This window comes from Hemiscyllium ocellatum, chromosome 31 (genome assembly GCF_020745735.1).
Source record: "Hemiscyllium ocellatum isolate sHemOce1 chromosome 31, sHemOce1.pat.X.cur, whole genome shotgun sequence".
Classification (NCBI taxonomy): Eukaryota; Metazoa; Chordata; class Chondrichthyes; order Orectolobiformes; family Hemiscylliidae; genus Hemiscyllium; species Hemiscyllium ocellatum.
The window spans coordinates 36,563,751-36,578,623 of record NC_083431.1 but is presented as its reverse complement, the minus strand read 5'-3'; the positions used below and the strand labels follow the sequence as shown (position 1 = coordinate 36,578,623).

The following is a 14,873-nucleotide window of genomic DNA, read 5'->3' as shown; positions in this document are numbered from 1 at the left end:
ACTCTAGGTAACCATTTAATGGAGAGGCAAATATTGGCAGCTAAATATGAGAGTACGATGAACCTATTGTTAATTAGGCATTGTGCCAAAAATGATGAAACAGCAGGAGGCTGAGTGGGGTCCCAAACTGAATGTAGTTCTGTGCAAATGTTGGATTGCTATGAAGGACCTATTATCTTACACAAATCTCTAGTTAATGAGAATATATCCACTGACTTTTCAAGAGTTCAGCTAAGCTTGAGATATGCATTTCTGACATATCACTTACCCGACCCAGTCTGTCACTCTTGACATGAATCCTGACTATTGCTTCACCATTGGTGTTGATGACCTTCATCAGTTGGGTAGCATCATGGCCTTGGATCAGGATAACTGGACAAGGCAAAAGATCCTCTTGATTCTGCTTCAGCTGCCAAGACGGAGAGAAAAGCCACGTAAAGGAGTGTCCTTTTGGGGGATTAATTACTGATCTTGTATTCAGCAGCACTCATAGGTATGTAACTTATAACTTGAAAACTTTTACCAATATGGAATTAACAAAGGCTGTCTACAACTTGAGGCTTCACATTGCTTAATGTGTACATCAGCCAGTGGCAAGGATACAAAAGAAATGCAAGTTTACAAATTCCAAAGGGTCTCAACACTCAGGGCTAAATGATACAAAAACACAGATGGATAACAAATTGGCATAGACTCATTTTCACAGTAAGAGATGTAGAATTTACCCATGTTTCTTAGAGAGAAAAACAAGACAAAAGAGACTACAACGATTCCATTAACAGTCAATATTCTGGGCAAACTCTGTCTGTCTGTCCCCATGAAACTGAACAAGCAACTCATGGAGGCAGCATGAGAGAAACGGAGTTCCACAGCACTGATTAGATTAGATTCCCTACAGTATGGAAACAGGCCCTTCGGCCCAACAAGTCCACACCAAAGAGTAACCCACCCAGACCTATTCCCCAACTTAGTTTGGCCAATTCACCTAACCTGCACATCTTTGGATTGTGGAAGGAAACCGGAGCACCCGGAGAAATCCCACGCAAACATGGGAAGAATGACTTTGAATATCCCATGTTACTTAGAATCTCTTGATTTCCTCTCACAATCAAGTTTTAGTTTTCTTTTACATTCTAACACATTTAAAACATCCACAAACAATTTATACAAGGTTCTCAGCGATCTGTTATGATTTCCTTAATCAACTATGGTCTCACTCTTCACATTTTTTGTTTCCTTCTACAAAGATTTGACATGTATCCATTATTTCCAACTGTTAATATGCATTGCATCCTCCATGGTATACTCTTGACCTTAGCTTCAAAGCTCACTTTGACCCACTCCATTTCTACAGGTGTCCCTCATTTCTTTGTGGTAATTTTACAATCCTACACTTGTGGTGGATTTCACTTAAATTATTCTGTGCTTTCATCAATTTTTAAAAAGAAAGATCTAAGCAATTTGTTCACTTTAGGGAAGGCTTCAGTTTAGAGAAAAATGGAGGTTGATCCCACTTTTTAATAATTACAGAAAGAGTAACCAAATTATTAACATTTATAGAATGTCAATACCAAAGTTTAAAGTCTTCAAGCCTTCTCACCGTGCACTCTAATTAACTACATTACTCCAGAAGGACATTGAGCATATGATTCCAGTGGGGTTAAAACAATTCGGTCAGTGTCTTCAGAAAGATAGGTCTGCTTGAACACAGAAAAGCAGGGCAAATAATTTGTGGGCAAATGCTTTTTTCCTCAAAAATAAAAAAGGATTTTTGTGTTGCTTTCCCATTTGTTAATACTTGATTGCTCAGTACAACAAAAGTCCTGAAGTCAGATTAACTATAGTTTCTTATTTGGAAGTCATATTCCTGAGTGAAGCTTAGAATAGTTTTTACCACGTTTACCACTCATTCACTGACTCACTTTAGTAGTTAGCGTGTGGGCTCTCAGCTCAAAATGAATAAAGTAGTTCTTCCATAATGTAAAGCATTTATCCACTTTGGACATTCTTTTCATAAAACTGGAAATATGTATGAATTACTCTTCTTAGCTTTAAATTCTTGACCCAACACAAACTTGTAATTAGTATCAATATCTTATCAACAAATCTAATCCTGTTTCTCTCTCATTTCTGGTTATATAAATGCAATACTCTTTGAACGAGTTACATTTTTCTGTTCAATCAAACCATCTCTCATGATGCTAAAGTCACAGATTGGAGAAAACTGCATTCTACTCACACATGTCCACCTATCAACATTCAAAGCACTGGTTTTGCCATTATTCCCTCATGCCCTCTCATAATTTTCCACTTTCCGACAATTACCCTCTTCAAAATGGAATCCAGCTTTGAATTGATGAATTTGTCTTCGTGCTCAGTGTTCTGTGCTCAAGTTGTGAACAGTAGTACAGTTTACTCTGCACAAGGGCCCCCAAAGTGCAATATTTGATGCTTTTGGACTTTTTGTTCAGTGGTAGACATGCTCAGCCACAGCCTTCTTACCTCTATGGAGATTGAGAGCTTGATCTCCTTTCTGGATAGAGGCCACAATCTAGAATGACACTTCAGTGGTGTTTTTACTAAGTGCTGCTTTGTCAGAAATGTGATCCTTCTAATCAAATATTAAACAGAGTATTTTTTTTAATTTACTGGTTCAGGGGATGTGGACACTGCTGGCATGTTACTTCCTATCCTAACTGCCCTTGAGGAGGTAAGGATCAACTTTATTGAACCTCTGCAGTTCATCTGAAGAACATAAGAACTAGGAGCAGGAGTAGGCCCTCTAGCCCTTCGAACCTGCTCCACCATCCAATCAGATCATGGCTGATCTTTTCGTGGCCTCAGGTCCATGTACCCGCCCTCTCACCATAACCCTTAATTCCTTCATTGTTTATTATCTTAGTTTTAAAACCATTGTTTGGACTAGCGTCAACTGCTACACTGGGCAGGGAATTCCACAGATTTACAAGCCTCTGGGTGAAGAAGTTCCTTCTCAATTCAGTCCTAAATCTTCTCCCCCTAATTTCGAGGCTATACCCTCTTGACCTAGTTTCACCCACCAGTGGAAACATCCTTTCTATGTCGATCTCATCTATTCCCTTCAGAACTTTACATGTTTCTATAAGATCTCCCCTCATTCTTCTAAATTCCAATGAAGAGAATCCCAGACTATTCAGGTCTCCTCATAAGCCAATCCCCTCAATTCCAGAATCAACCGAGTGAACCTCCTCTGCACCCCTCGAGTGCCAGTACATCCTTTCTCAAGTAAGGAGACCAAAACTGCACACAGTCCTCAAGGTGTGGCCTCACCAGCACCCTATACATCTGCAATATAACCTCTCCACTTTTAAACTCAATCCCTTTAGCAATGAAGGATAAAATTCCATTTGACTTCCTAATTACCTGTTGCACCTGCAGACCAACCTTCCGTGATCCATGTACATTGACACCTAGGTCCCTCTGTATAGCAGCATGCTGCAACTTTTTAACCATTCAAGTAATAGTCCTTTTTACTGTTACTCCTATCAAAATGGATGATGTCACATTTATTAAGATTGTATTCCATCTGCCAAACCTTTGCCAATCACTTAAAATATCCATGTTCCTCTCTAAAGTTTCACATTCCTCTGCACACTTTGCTCTGCCACTCATCTTAGTGTCATCTGCAAATGTTGACACACTACACGTGGTCCCCAACTCCTAATAATCTATATAAATTGTGAATACTTGCAGTCCCGATACTGCTCCCTGAGGCAGGCCACTAGTTACTGATTGCCAACCAGAATAGCACTCATTTATCCCCACTCTTTGCTTCCTGTTAGTCAACCAATCCTTGATTCTCTAATACTTTACCCATAATGTCATGCATCTTTAGCTTATGCAGCAGCCTCTTGTGCGGCACCTTGTCGAAGTCCTTTTGGAAATCTAGATATACCACATCCACTAGGTCCCTGTTGTCCACCATGTTCGTAATATCTTCACAGAATTTCAAAAAAATTAGTTAAACATGACCTGCCCTTCATGAACCAAGCCGTGTCTGCCAATGGGACAATTCCTATCAACATGCTTTGTTATTTTTTCCTTGATAATAGACTCAAGCATCTTCCCCACAACAGAAGTTAAGCTATCTGGTCTATATTTCCCCATCTTTTGTCTACTGCCCTTTTTAAACAGTAGAATTCCCATAGAGCTATTAAGTAGAAAGTCCTGAATTTTGACCCAACTACAATGAAGCAATATAGTTCCAAATCAGAGTCATGTGCTGTTTGGTTGGAATTTGCAGATGATGATGTCCCCATGTGTCTTCTGCCTTTATCCTTTGAAGTTGGTACGGGTTGTGGCTTTGAGAGGTGCTATTGAAAGTAAAATCTTACAGGGATTTGCAGTATACCTTCAAAATAGCATGCACTGCAGCTTAGATGCACTGGTGATGATATCAGGGAGTGTTTAATATGATGGATAGGAAGCCAATCAAAGGGGTTAAACTCATCCTGGATACTGCTGCTATTATTACTTTTATGCCTCCATGAACAGATAGGATCCACGATAAAACTAAGGTCCTGTCTTCCCTGTTTTGGTGGCTCAGAATGATGTTGTAGTGTCTGAAGTCCCCTGAATTAACCACATTCTTCATTTGTTTCATCTGTGGCTGGTTTTTGGATCTTGTAGTTAAAACTAGTTGCTGTGGATGTCCATCTCCACAGAAGTCAATGCTTGCCTGGAAATAAAAATGGTTTCAATAAAAGTTCCCGAAGAATTCGAGATATTGTCTGCTCAGTGACAAATTGGATGACTAGGATCATGCTTTGAAAGGTGTGCACTTACATCACACCTCTGGGAGAGGTGACAATCTGCTGCTTTTGTTGAGTTGTAGAACAACAGACTTTAACAAAAGATCATATTTTCCCCAAATTATTCCCAGGTTGTGCAGTCTGGTGGTTGGTGTTACTGACAGAGGCTTTGAATACTTGTCTTACCTGACCGGCAGCACTTGCATCATCTGTTACATCAAATATCACTGCAGTGGCACCTCTCTGAATAGCAAACTTGGCCTAAAGGAGACAATGACAAAAGTTGTGAAAATATACATAACAGTTCTACTCCACAAAACTGTTCAACCAAAAGCTTCTTTATTTGTGGCTGTTACATAAAGTTAGGAGGCTCTCGATCAGTAGCTAGATAAAGATGGAAACATGACCAGACATACATCTGAACTTCTCTGCCTTGCACTCTTCAGAAGTGACAATATAGGATACAGTGCCTTTGTCTGAGAGAGTAATCACCACAATAATGAAGGTACAAACATCAGATCAAATGGCCGACAAACAAGAGACATGGCACCATGCGAGGGAAACAGCAATTGAGTGTCATGGTGGGTTTCTGAGTAATTAGGTTGCTAAATACATCATTGTTATCTTCGGTGGTTCGTACTCGAGATTTCTTGAAAAAGTAATTGTTGCAAATTCCCACACAAATCTTTTGTCCCAATTTTGAATTTTATACGGTTCACATGCTCCTGAGTATAATTGAATCCCCAGATTCTTCATTAACTCTTTAATCTGTAAAGGTCCAAGCACCAAATGTTTCTAAAGTTCAAATGTACTCTGATGTGCTAATGCTGAAGTGCAAACTACTGTATATTGAGACATCCAGGTACAGTAACTGAAAACCAAGAATTCAGCAGGTGGCGCTGATTATTCAACTACAGCATCTGCAGAGAAACATAGCTACTTCCCTCGATCCATGTGTAGTCACCCAAGATTCAACTTTGTATGGTTTTTAGTTACATCTTTCAATTTATTTTTAGCAAAGCAACCTTTTCTTGGCTGAGACACAACATATTGAGGGCAAAATTTCAGAAGATCTTCAACTCTCCGAAGTAATATAATCTGTTCTAATCTTCACAGGACAGCTGAAGAACAAGCCGAAAAGCCAACTCTTGGCTTCCTCTTAAGTGTTGTGTGGTGGTTTTGAACTATAACAAGTGTAAGCTGATGCTTACTGTTGTTCACTCTACAAATGAGAAGTGACTGATAAATATTACTTTGCCAATAGTACAATGAGTCTAGTAAGTCTGAAGCTTTATACTGATCCAGTCAGTTTCTCTCTTTCCTTTATGTGTTGTACCTTAAAATGACCACATTTCTCAGCATTTATTCAAATTCCTGAGTTTACCCAACATAGATCCACACTATACATCCTAAGGAATGGGATACTTTAAAACAATGAGACTCAATTTTGTTCCAATGGTGCATGAATGGTCTGAAGGCAACACAGTGCATACCCAGCAGGATGGTGCTTTGATCGGGACTGGAATGGTACCAGCAAATCCATTTGCAATGGATGAGTTTCAGCAAGCACAGGTGATACTTCAAAACATCTGGAGTGATGAGATTCCATCCCCTGGACATACAAGACATAACTTAACAATTGCCAAATAAAACTTTCCTCAGTGGTAATCAGGTCTCAGAATGCCATAGGGCTGCAATCTAATAATTTAATATTGACTGAGACACTTTAGTGTCTGTGAATTTAATGTTTGTACATAATAGTTAATTGTAATCAATGTCTGCTGGATTCTTTCATATCACAATATCCTTGACCAGTTTCTTAAGTTTCAGAAGATAACATAAGCATCGTTGCATCAGTTTAAAAAGACACACCGCTGAAGGCAGGATCACACCAGCTCCCATGATATTGTATGTCATCTTTTCTCTTTCATTCTCAAAGGGCTCCAACATTTTCATGGCAGATGTTTGGAAAATTAATTATTGACTTTAATCCATAAGGCAACAGACAATTTGGACAAAGGGACAGTTTTTTGCCCTTCATTAGAATCAGTTTGAGAACATGCAACCACACAGATCTGTAGATATCGGGACAAAGTTTTAAGTGTTTTTATTATCCATGATTTGGACTTAATTTATGGATGGGTATTGAGACACTTTTACTGAGTAACAACTAATCAAATTTTTATGCAGTTGGATTTTACAGATCAAGTGATAGATGAGTCTGAGAAAAGAACTATGAAAATCCTACTTGCTTTTTGCAAGCTTCAGCTGAGACCAATGCTTAGAGACCACAGTGACCTCTATTCGTGTTTCTGGCTCATGCAAGTCAGGAGAGGTACTTAAAAATAACCAGAAGGAGAATTTGCTCGGAATCATAAATATTAATCAGGGCAACTGAAGTACCAGAGTCAGGAAGCATGAGACTGATAGACCCAGTGATCAAGAGCTTCTGTGAACTATTTTGCCAGAGGAACTTGAGTGACAACACTGGTTGAAAAGCAGATTAAATCAACATTTTCCCCTGAGAAATTCAAGAAAGCAATTTAAAATTCATCTTCCACCAGCAAATTCGCTCACCTATCCAAACCCTTCAAAGTGGTAGGGAGCTGCAGAGTCGAAGCTACTGAACTCGGGAATGTGTAAGTCACGCAGGAATGACCAATGACTCAACGCCTGTCAAAGTAACTGCCGATCAGCTTCACCCGATTGAGACACAGCCCTTTGGCCTCGGAGGATAAAAGGAGTGTTAACTGGTGCCACCTCACCCAGCCAAGTGCTCACTCACAGGGAGCAACATGATTTGTGTTTGGCTTGCTGGAGGCACAAATCAGGAAGCAAAAGATAAACAATGACGGTTGGAAATGTAATCTTTAAAAATGCATTACAAAGTAATCATTTGCAGGAAAAGAAATATGCTCAATGTTTCAGGCAGTGACAGAGGCTGGTCACTTTTTATGAACTGGTGAATTTTGACAAAAGGCTCCGGTGATATTGTATTACATATTTTCTCTTTCAGATGTCAATAAGCCTACAGTGCTGTGACCAGCATTTACTATTTTAAAACCTGGGTCTCGTGCTGCAGCTTCTTGATGTTTGTTGTTGGGGCAATCGTACACACGTTACTAAAAGGTCAAAACCTCTCCACTCCAGTTGAAAGTATGGCATCTCAAGAGAGGTGGTCACCTGGAGCACTGCTCCTCTGCAAACACGCTACAGCACATCTCAGCCTTTGATCCCATAGCTTAAGCTTCTCCTTTCACATTAAACATTTATTTACTCTGAACACCTGACCCTCAGGGCCTTTCTCCTATTGTGTTTGCTGGCTTGCTTTAGAAAGCAGTTCAGCTCAAAGTCAGAGCAAATGCTTCCCAGAAATGACTTATCAAAATGGCTAAAGTCCAACAAATGGAGATAACAGAAATGGACAAAATCTGACTTTACAAAGGTACAGGCGCAATTCATTGTTCATACTGTACCATTTGAACATTATCAAAATAATGTTCATTATTGAGGCTTGTTTTGTGTGTTCAAGAAACACTGCATTTCTGAAACCCAGCGTCACCCTTGGGTACTCAACGCAGATATAATTAGTTTCAGATGCCATTGGGATGTTCCAGTCCTCAAATCCTATGGGAATTCACCCCATTTGCTTTCTTCACTTGTGCCCTGCTCAATTCAGTGGATCTGGAAGTTTGGTAAAATGGTTTCTTTGCTGTTGTCTCTTATCAGCTGATGAATCTCAAATGACAGCACAACTATCATATATAATCAGCAACAAGATATAGTTACTAATGTCTGGGCATGTGGATTTAAAATTCTAGACACAGCCCTCATGATTCCATTAAGTGAACTTATGTGGGTCATGAAAGTATAATTTCGAACACCTTGCTCAAATATACCATCTCAGTTTCCTAAAATTGCCATTCTATGGGCTCAGTGAGGTTTCCTGTTAACACTAAATAAAATGCAGATTTCTGCTTTGGTCCATTCCTAGGTGTGTACAGCATGTGGCTGCCCAAGTTTATCACACCTAACAAGCCAGATTTACATCCCATCGGTCAGGGTTGGAACTGAATGCAAGTCCCAGAGGTGAAATGCACAGCATCATTGATTTTCTCCCACTCCCACGGTTACATTTGTCCTGGTCCAACTCAACAGCTGATGACGTGCACTTGATGTATGAAAATTAACTTGCTTTGCTTTTTCCTTTCGCTGATGATCAAGTGCTAAAAGGCAATGGAAGCAAAGTTTTCACAAAGAAAAGCAGTAAGTTATGGATGGCTGGGTACCAGTTGGTAAGCAGCCTTTGATGATCTGAGCAACTGTAGAGGGGAAGAAGTGATTGCACAATTGGAAGCCGGTTGATAACATATCTGAAGATAAAGAATCCAACTCTGATGAAGGCATATGGTGGCAATCCCGATAAGATGGTTAAAACTATCAGCGGAAGTGAACTTTATTATTACTGCTATCTCGTGCACTTCCCTCAGAATTTTTAACTTCTGCCCTTTGCTTTGGTTTATGTTTAACTAATGATGACAAGAAAGGATCATAGTCTTTGTTGACCTCACTGTGTTGGTCGTTATGGGTTACTCGTGACTGCGGACTATAATTAACATTTACATAAGACTGAGGCAACAGTCAACTCCAATGAACTAGCAGCACAGGTGAATAGTGCAGAGACCCGGAAGGAAAAGTTTCTACCATTATTAAATCTACTTTTTAAAAACAAAATTTAAAAGTCGTAGACTGTAACATGTCTGTAAGGGCAGTATGGGTGCTTGGCTTTAAAGTAAGAATGGGGCTTATCTACAATAATTAAAGGAGCTGGAACATAGCCAGTGTTGATCCTTTTGGCTTCTCTTCAAAGAATAGTTGCAGCTTTACTACAGGTTGAACTATGTTTGCTCAGTGCAGCCAACCCTCCAAATCCCTGAGTGAAGCGGAGGGAACGGCAGTGAATCGGTGCAGTTAATGAGTGGCAGAGAGTGAGCAGCAGGCTTCAGTGCACAGTTTGGGGGACCAGTGTAAAGCCAGTGACTGCTGCAGCATGAACCAGTGATCTGGAGGGACAGATTATGCAGAAAATGACTGATAGAGTTACGCAGTAGAGTTTCTTTAGGGCTCACTGAACGAACAAGTATGGGTCAGTCAATTAATTCGATGGTTCCTTAGCCTCACAAAAATGTACTAGCTTTTCCACATTTAATTGACTTACACGGTGTGTAAAATCCCTCCCACCCACAGGTCTGGGTGTGTGTGTGGGGGTTGGGAGAGTGTGTGTGTGTGTCGGGGGGTGCAGGGAGAAACAAGTGGATGGCGGAAGAATGCATGTAATTGGGGGGGGGGGGGGGGAGCAGCACCTGTCTGGGGAAAATGGCATGTGCAGAGGGAGAGCATGTGTATGGGAGGAGCACATGCGTGTTTGTTTGGGGGAAGCGTGTGAGAGAGTGTGCACATGGGGGGGGTGGTTTGAGCGCGTGTGTGGGGGGAAGCATGTGTGTGTGTGGCTTCCGTGTGCGTGGGGAGGAATGAGTGTGTGTATTTGGGGGGGAAGCGCTGTGGGAGTGTGGGGGGACCACACGCACTTGTGTGCGTGGGGAGGGGGGAGTGCGCCTGTGTGAGAGCATATGTGTAGAGGGAGCGCACAAGCGTGTTGGGGGGAATGTGTGTGCGCGTGGGGGGAGCGCTTGTATTTTTTGGGGGAGTGTGTGTGGGGTGGTGTGGGTGGGGGAGTGCGGCTGTGCATGTGTGGGGGGAATTTGCAAAAGAAAGCATGCATAGGTGTGGGGGGAAGCGCATGTAGACGTGAGGGGAAGAGCGCGTAGGCGTGGGTGGGGTGGGGGGGGGAGGGGGGAAGAGCGCGTCGGCGTGGGTGGGGGGGTGGGGGAAGACGCCACATGGGTGGGGTAGGTACTTGCATGTTGGGTGGGGAGCATGGGTGTGTGTGGGGGTGGCAGGGTGCATGTGGGCAGGGAGGCACATGTTGGGGGAGAGAGCATGTTGGGGAGCAGGGCGCATATGGAGGAACATATATGTGTGTGTGTTTGTGGGGTGGAGTACGTGCATGTGTGGGGGGGGTTAGCGGATGTGGGCGTGGGGGGAGAACGTATGTGTGTGTGAGAGTGGGGAGGGGAGGGCGCGTCTGGGGTGTGCATGGGAGGCGGAAGGCATGTGTGGGGGTAGACCGTGTGTGTGTGTTGGGTGTGTCTCGGGGGGAGGGGAGTGCGCATGTGTGGTGAGGAAGCTGCGCGTATGGGGAGGGAAGTCGTGTGTAGGGTAGGGTTTTTATGTGTTGGGGAGGGCGCTGTGTGGGGGAGCGAGTGTGTGGGGGTTGGAGTATGTGTGGGCGTAGTTCATGTGTGCAGGTGGTGGTGTGCATTTGGTTGGAGGGTGATGGGGTGCACGTGTGGGGAGGAAGGCGTGTGTGGGGGGAGAATGTGTATACATGTGTGGTGGGCATGTGTATAGGGGGAGGGGCATGTGTGGGATACTGATTTGGTGTGTGTGTGTGTGTGTGTGTGTGTGTGTGTGTGTGTGTGGAGGGCAGGGAGTGTGTGTGTGGAGGGTAGGGAGTATGTGTGGGAGTGAGGATGGATGTGTTGGGAGCGGAGTGCGTGTGTTGGGGTGGAAGGCGTGTATGTGGGGGAGGACATGTACTGCAGAGTGTGCGCGTGTGGGGGGAGGGCGTGTGTTTGTGGGGTTGGGAGAATGTGTTTAGTGAGCAGTGTACATGTTGGAGGGGGGAAGTACGTGTGTTGGGGGTACTGTCTGTCTTGGGAGTGAGGGGGAAATGAATGTGTGGGGTGGAAAGCGTGTGTGTGGAGGGAGGGTGTCTGTGTTGGGGAAGGGCATGTGTATTTGTAGGGGGAGGGAGTGTGTGTGGGGAAGGGGCAGGTGAGAGTGTGGGGGAGAGTGAGTGTGTGGGGAGGAAGGGCGTGTGTGGGGGGGGGGGAGGGCGCGCGTGTGTTTGTGTGTGTGTGGAGGGCATGTGTTTGTGTGTGTGGGGGGAGGGCGTGTATGTGTGCGTGTGGGCAGAGGTTGTGTGTGCGTGTGGGATGGGGAGGAGACTGTATGTAAAGGGCGTGTGCGCATGTGGGGGGGAGGGCGTGTGTGTATGTGGGGGGAAGGCGTGTGTGTGGGGAGGTGTCGGGGGGAGGGAGTGTGTGTGGGGGGAGGGGTAGAGCGTGTGTGTGTGTGTGTGTGTGTGTGTGTGTGTGAGAGAGAAGGCGTGCGTGTGGGTGGAGGATGTGCGTGTGTGAATGGTGGAGAAGGGCATGTTGTATGTGTGGGGGAGAGCATGTGTGTGTGTGGAGGGAGGGCGTGTGTGTGCGCGCGCATGTGGGGGGAGGGCGTGTGTGTGTGCACGTGTGGGGGGGTGGGCGTGTGTGCGGGGTGAGGGCAGGTGTGCGGGAGAGGGCATGTGTATGGAGGAGACTGTGGCTGTGGGGGAGGTGTCGGGGGGAGGGCGTGCGTGTGGGTGGAGGATGGGCGTGTGTGAATGGGGGAGAAGGGAGTGTTGTGTGTGTAGGGGAGAGCGTGTGTGTGTATGGGGAGGGAGGGCATGCGTGTGCGTGTGGGGGGAAGGCGGCGTGTGTGGGGGTAACGTGTGTAGGGGGAGGGCAGGTGTGCGGGGGAGGGCGTGCATGTGTGGGGGGAGGGCGTGTGAGTGTGTGTGTGTTTGGGGGGGAGGGCGTGTGTGTGGGGGGGGGGAAGGCCGCATGTGTGTGGGGGGGAGGGCGTGTGTGTGTGGGGGGGGGAGAGGACGTGTGCGTGTGGGAGAGGGCATGTGTGTGGGGGGGGGCGTGAGTATGTGTGTGGGGTGGAGGGCGTGTGTGTGTGTGGGGTGGAGGGCGTGTGTGTGGGGAGAGGGCATGTGCGTGTGTGGGGTGAGGGCGTGCGCGAGTGTGGGGAAGGGTATGTGCGTGTGGGAGAGATAATGTGTGTGTGGAGGGCGTGCATGTGAGAGAGAGTGTGTGTGTGTGTGTGTGTGAGAGAGAGTGGGGGGGGAGAGGGCGTGTGTGTGGGGGGGGATGGGGGGGGGGGGGGAGTGCGGCTGTGCATGTGTGGGGGGAATTTGCAAAAGAAAGCATGCATAGGTGTGGGGGGAAGCGCATGTAGACGTGAGGGGAAGCACACGTAGATGTGAGGGGAAGAGCGCGTAGGCGTGGGTGGGGTGGGGGGGGAGGGGGGAAGACGCCACATGGGTGGGGTAGGTACTTGCATGTTGGGTGGGGAGCATGGGTGTGTGTGGGGGTGGCAGGGTGCATGTGGGCAGGGAGGCACATGTTGGGGGAGAGCGCATGTTGGGGAGCAGGGCGCATATGGAGGAACATATATGTGTGTGTGTTTGTGGGGTGGAGTACGTGCATGTGTGGGGGGGGGGGGGGGGGGGGAGAGGACGTCCGTGTGTGAGAGTGTATATTGGGGGGCGGGGGGAAGGCCGAGTGTGTGTGTGTGTGTGGGGAAGAGGGCATGTGTGTGGGGGGGGGGGGGTGGGCGTGTGTGTGTGGGGGGAGGGCAGGTGTGCGGGGGAGGGCGTGCATGTGTGGGGGGAGGGCGTGTGAGTGTGTGTGTGTGTTTGGGGGGGAGGGCATGTGTGTGGGGGGAGGGTGTGTGTGTGTGGGGGGAGGGAGGGTGTGTGTGTGTGTGTATGTATGTATGTGGGGGGGGGAAGAGGGCGTGTGTGTGGTGGGGGAGGGCTTGTGTATGTGTGTGTGGTGGAGAGCGTGTGTGGAGGGGGAGGGTGTGTGTGTGTGTGTGTGGGGGTGGAGGGCAAGTGTGTGGGGGCGGGAGTGTGTGTGGGGAAAGGGCGTGAGCGCATGGAGGAGGGCATGTATGTGGGGGGAAGGCACGCGTCTGTGTATGTGTGGTGGGAGGGCGTGTGTGTGGGGGAGGTCATGTGTATGTCAGGGGGAGGGGGTGTGTGTGTGTGGGGGGAGAAGAGCATGTGTGTGGGGGGGGAAGGCTTGTGTGTGTGGGGGAGGGCGCGTGTGTGGGGTGGAGGGGGCGTGTGTGTGGTGGAGGGGGCGTGTGTTTGGGGAGGGGAGGGCATGCATCTGTGTGTGGGGGGGGAGGGCATGTGTGTGGGGAGGAGGGGCATACATGTGTGTGTGGGAGGGCGAGTGTATGGGGGGGAGGGTGTGTGCATGTGGGGGAAGAGCGTTTGTGTGTGTGGGAGAAGGGCATGAGTGTGTGTGGAAGGGCGTGTGTGTGTGGGGGAGGGTGTGTGTGTGTAAGGGGGAGGGCTTGTGTGTGTGTGTGTGTGTGTGTGTGTGTGTGTGTGTGTGTGTGTGTGTGTGTGTGTGGGGAGGGAGAGGAGGTGGGAAGGGCATGCATGTGTGTGTGTGGGGGGAGGGAGCGTGTATGCGTGGGAGAGAGGGTGTGTGTATGCGCGTGGCATCGAGTGCGTGGGGGGGGGGGGGGAAATTGCGTGTGGAGCGAGAGTCCATGTGTGTGCATGAGTGTATATGGGGGAAGTGTGTTGTGGTGGGGAAGGTGTGCCTGTTTTTGAGGGGGGATGCATGTGTGGCAGAGGTGAGTATATGGGGGTGTGGCGAGTATGTGGCAGAGGCGGGCAGCAGGGCTGGTGGTGTGCCTGCGTGTCTGTGTTTGGGGAAGCGCCAGGTGTGTGGTGGTCCAGAGAGGCTGAAATCATCCATATTTTCACCATCTTGTGTACGATTTGGCTACCTGATATCATCCCTCAAAAGCATTGGTCTAATTTTAAAGCTATGCTCCTTTGTTACAAGATAAAAACATGAAGAAATAGGAACACATAAAGCCCCTTGAGCCTGCTTTTATGGCTGAGCTTCTGTCTCAAATTCACTTTCCCCTATCTGTTGATTCCTTGAGACACTAGAAGTCCATCTGTATCAGCCTTGAACATATTCAGTGAGAAAGCATCCACAACAGTCTAACCCTGGTCCTTACTTAATAGTAGCGTGTGTCTGTTTTAATGCTACTCCCCTCACATTGGGAGAAACGTATTCGCATCAATTTGTTTTCACAAAGGAGAAGTGACTACAGTGTATGTAAAGCTGCTACTCACACTCAGGCAGTGCCTTGTTCTTAATACATAGC

At 46.6% G+C, this 14,873-nt stretch overlaps 1 protein-coding gene across 3 annotated transcripts in view; it reads right to left on the bottom strand.

Moving 5' to 3' along the window:
- LOC132830349 (E3 ubiquitin-protein ligase RNF43) overlaps positions 1-14,873 on the bottom strand; it is a 172,213-nt gene that overhangs the window by 15,149 nt on the left and 142,191 nt on the right. For all 3 annotated transcript variants that reach the window (XM_060847989.1, XM_060847990.1, XM_060847992.1), the window contains 2 exons: positions 4,977-5,051; positions 269-409 (listed from right to left, as the gene is read on the bottom strand). In XM_060847989.1, coding sequence (XP_060703972.1) covers positions 269-409; positions 4,977-5,051 — 216 coding nt within the window. The remainder of the gene's footprint in view (positions 1-268; positions 410-4,976; positions 5,052-14,873) is intronic.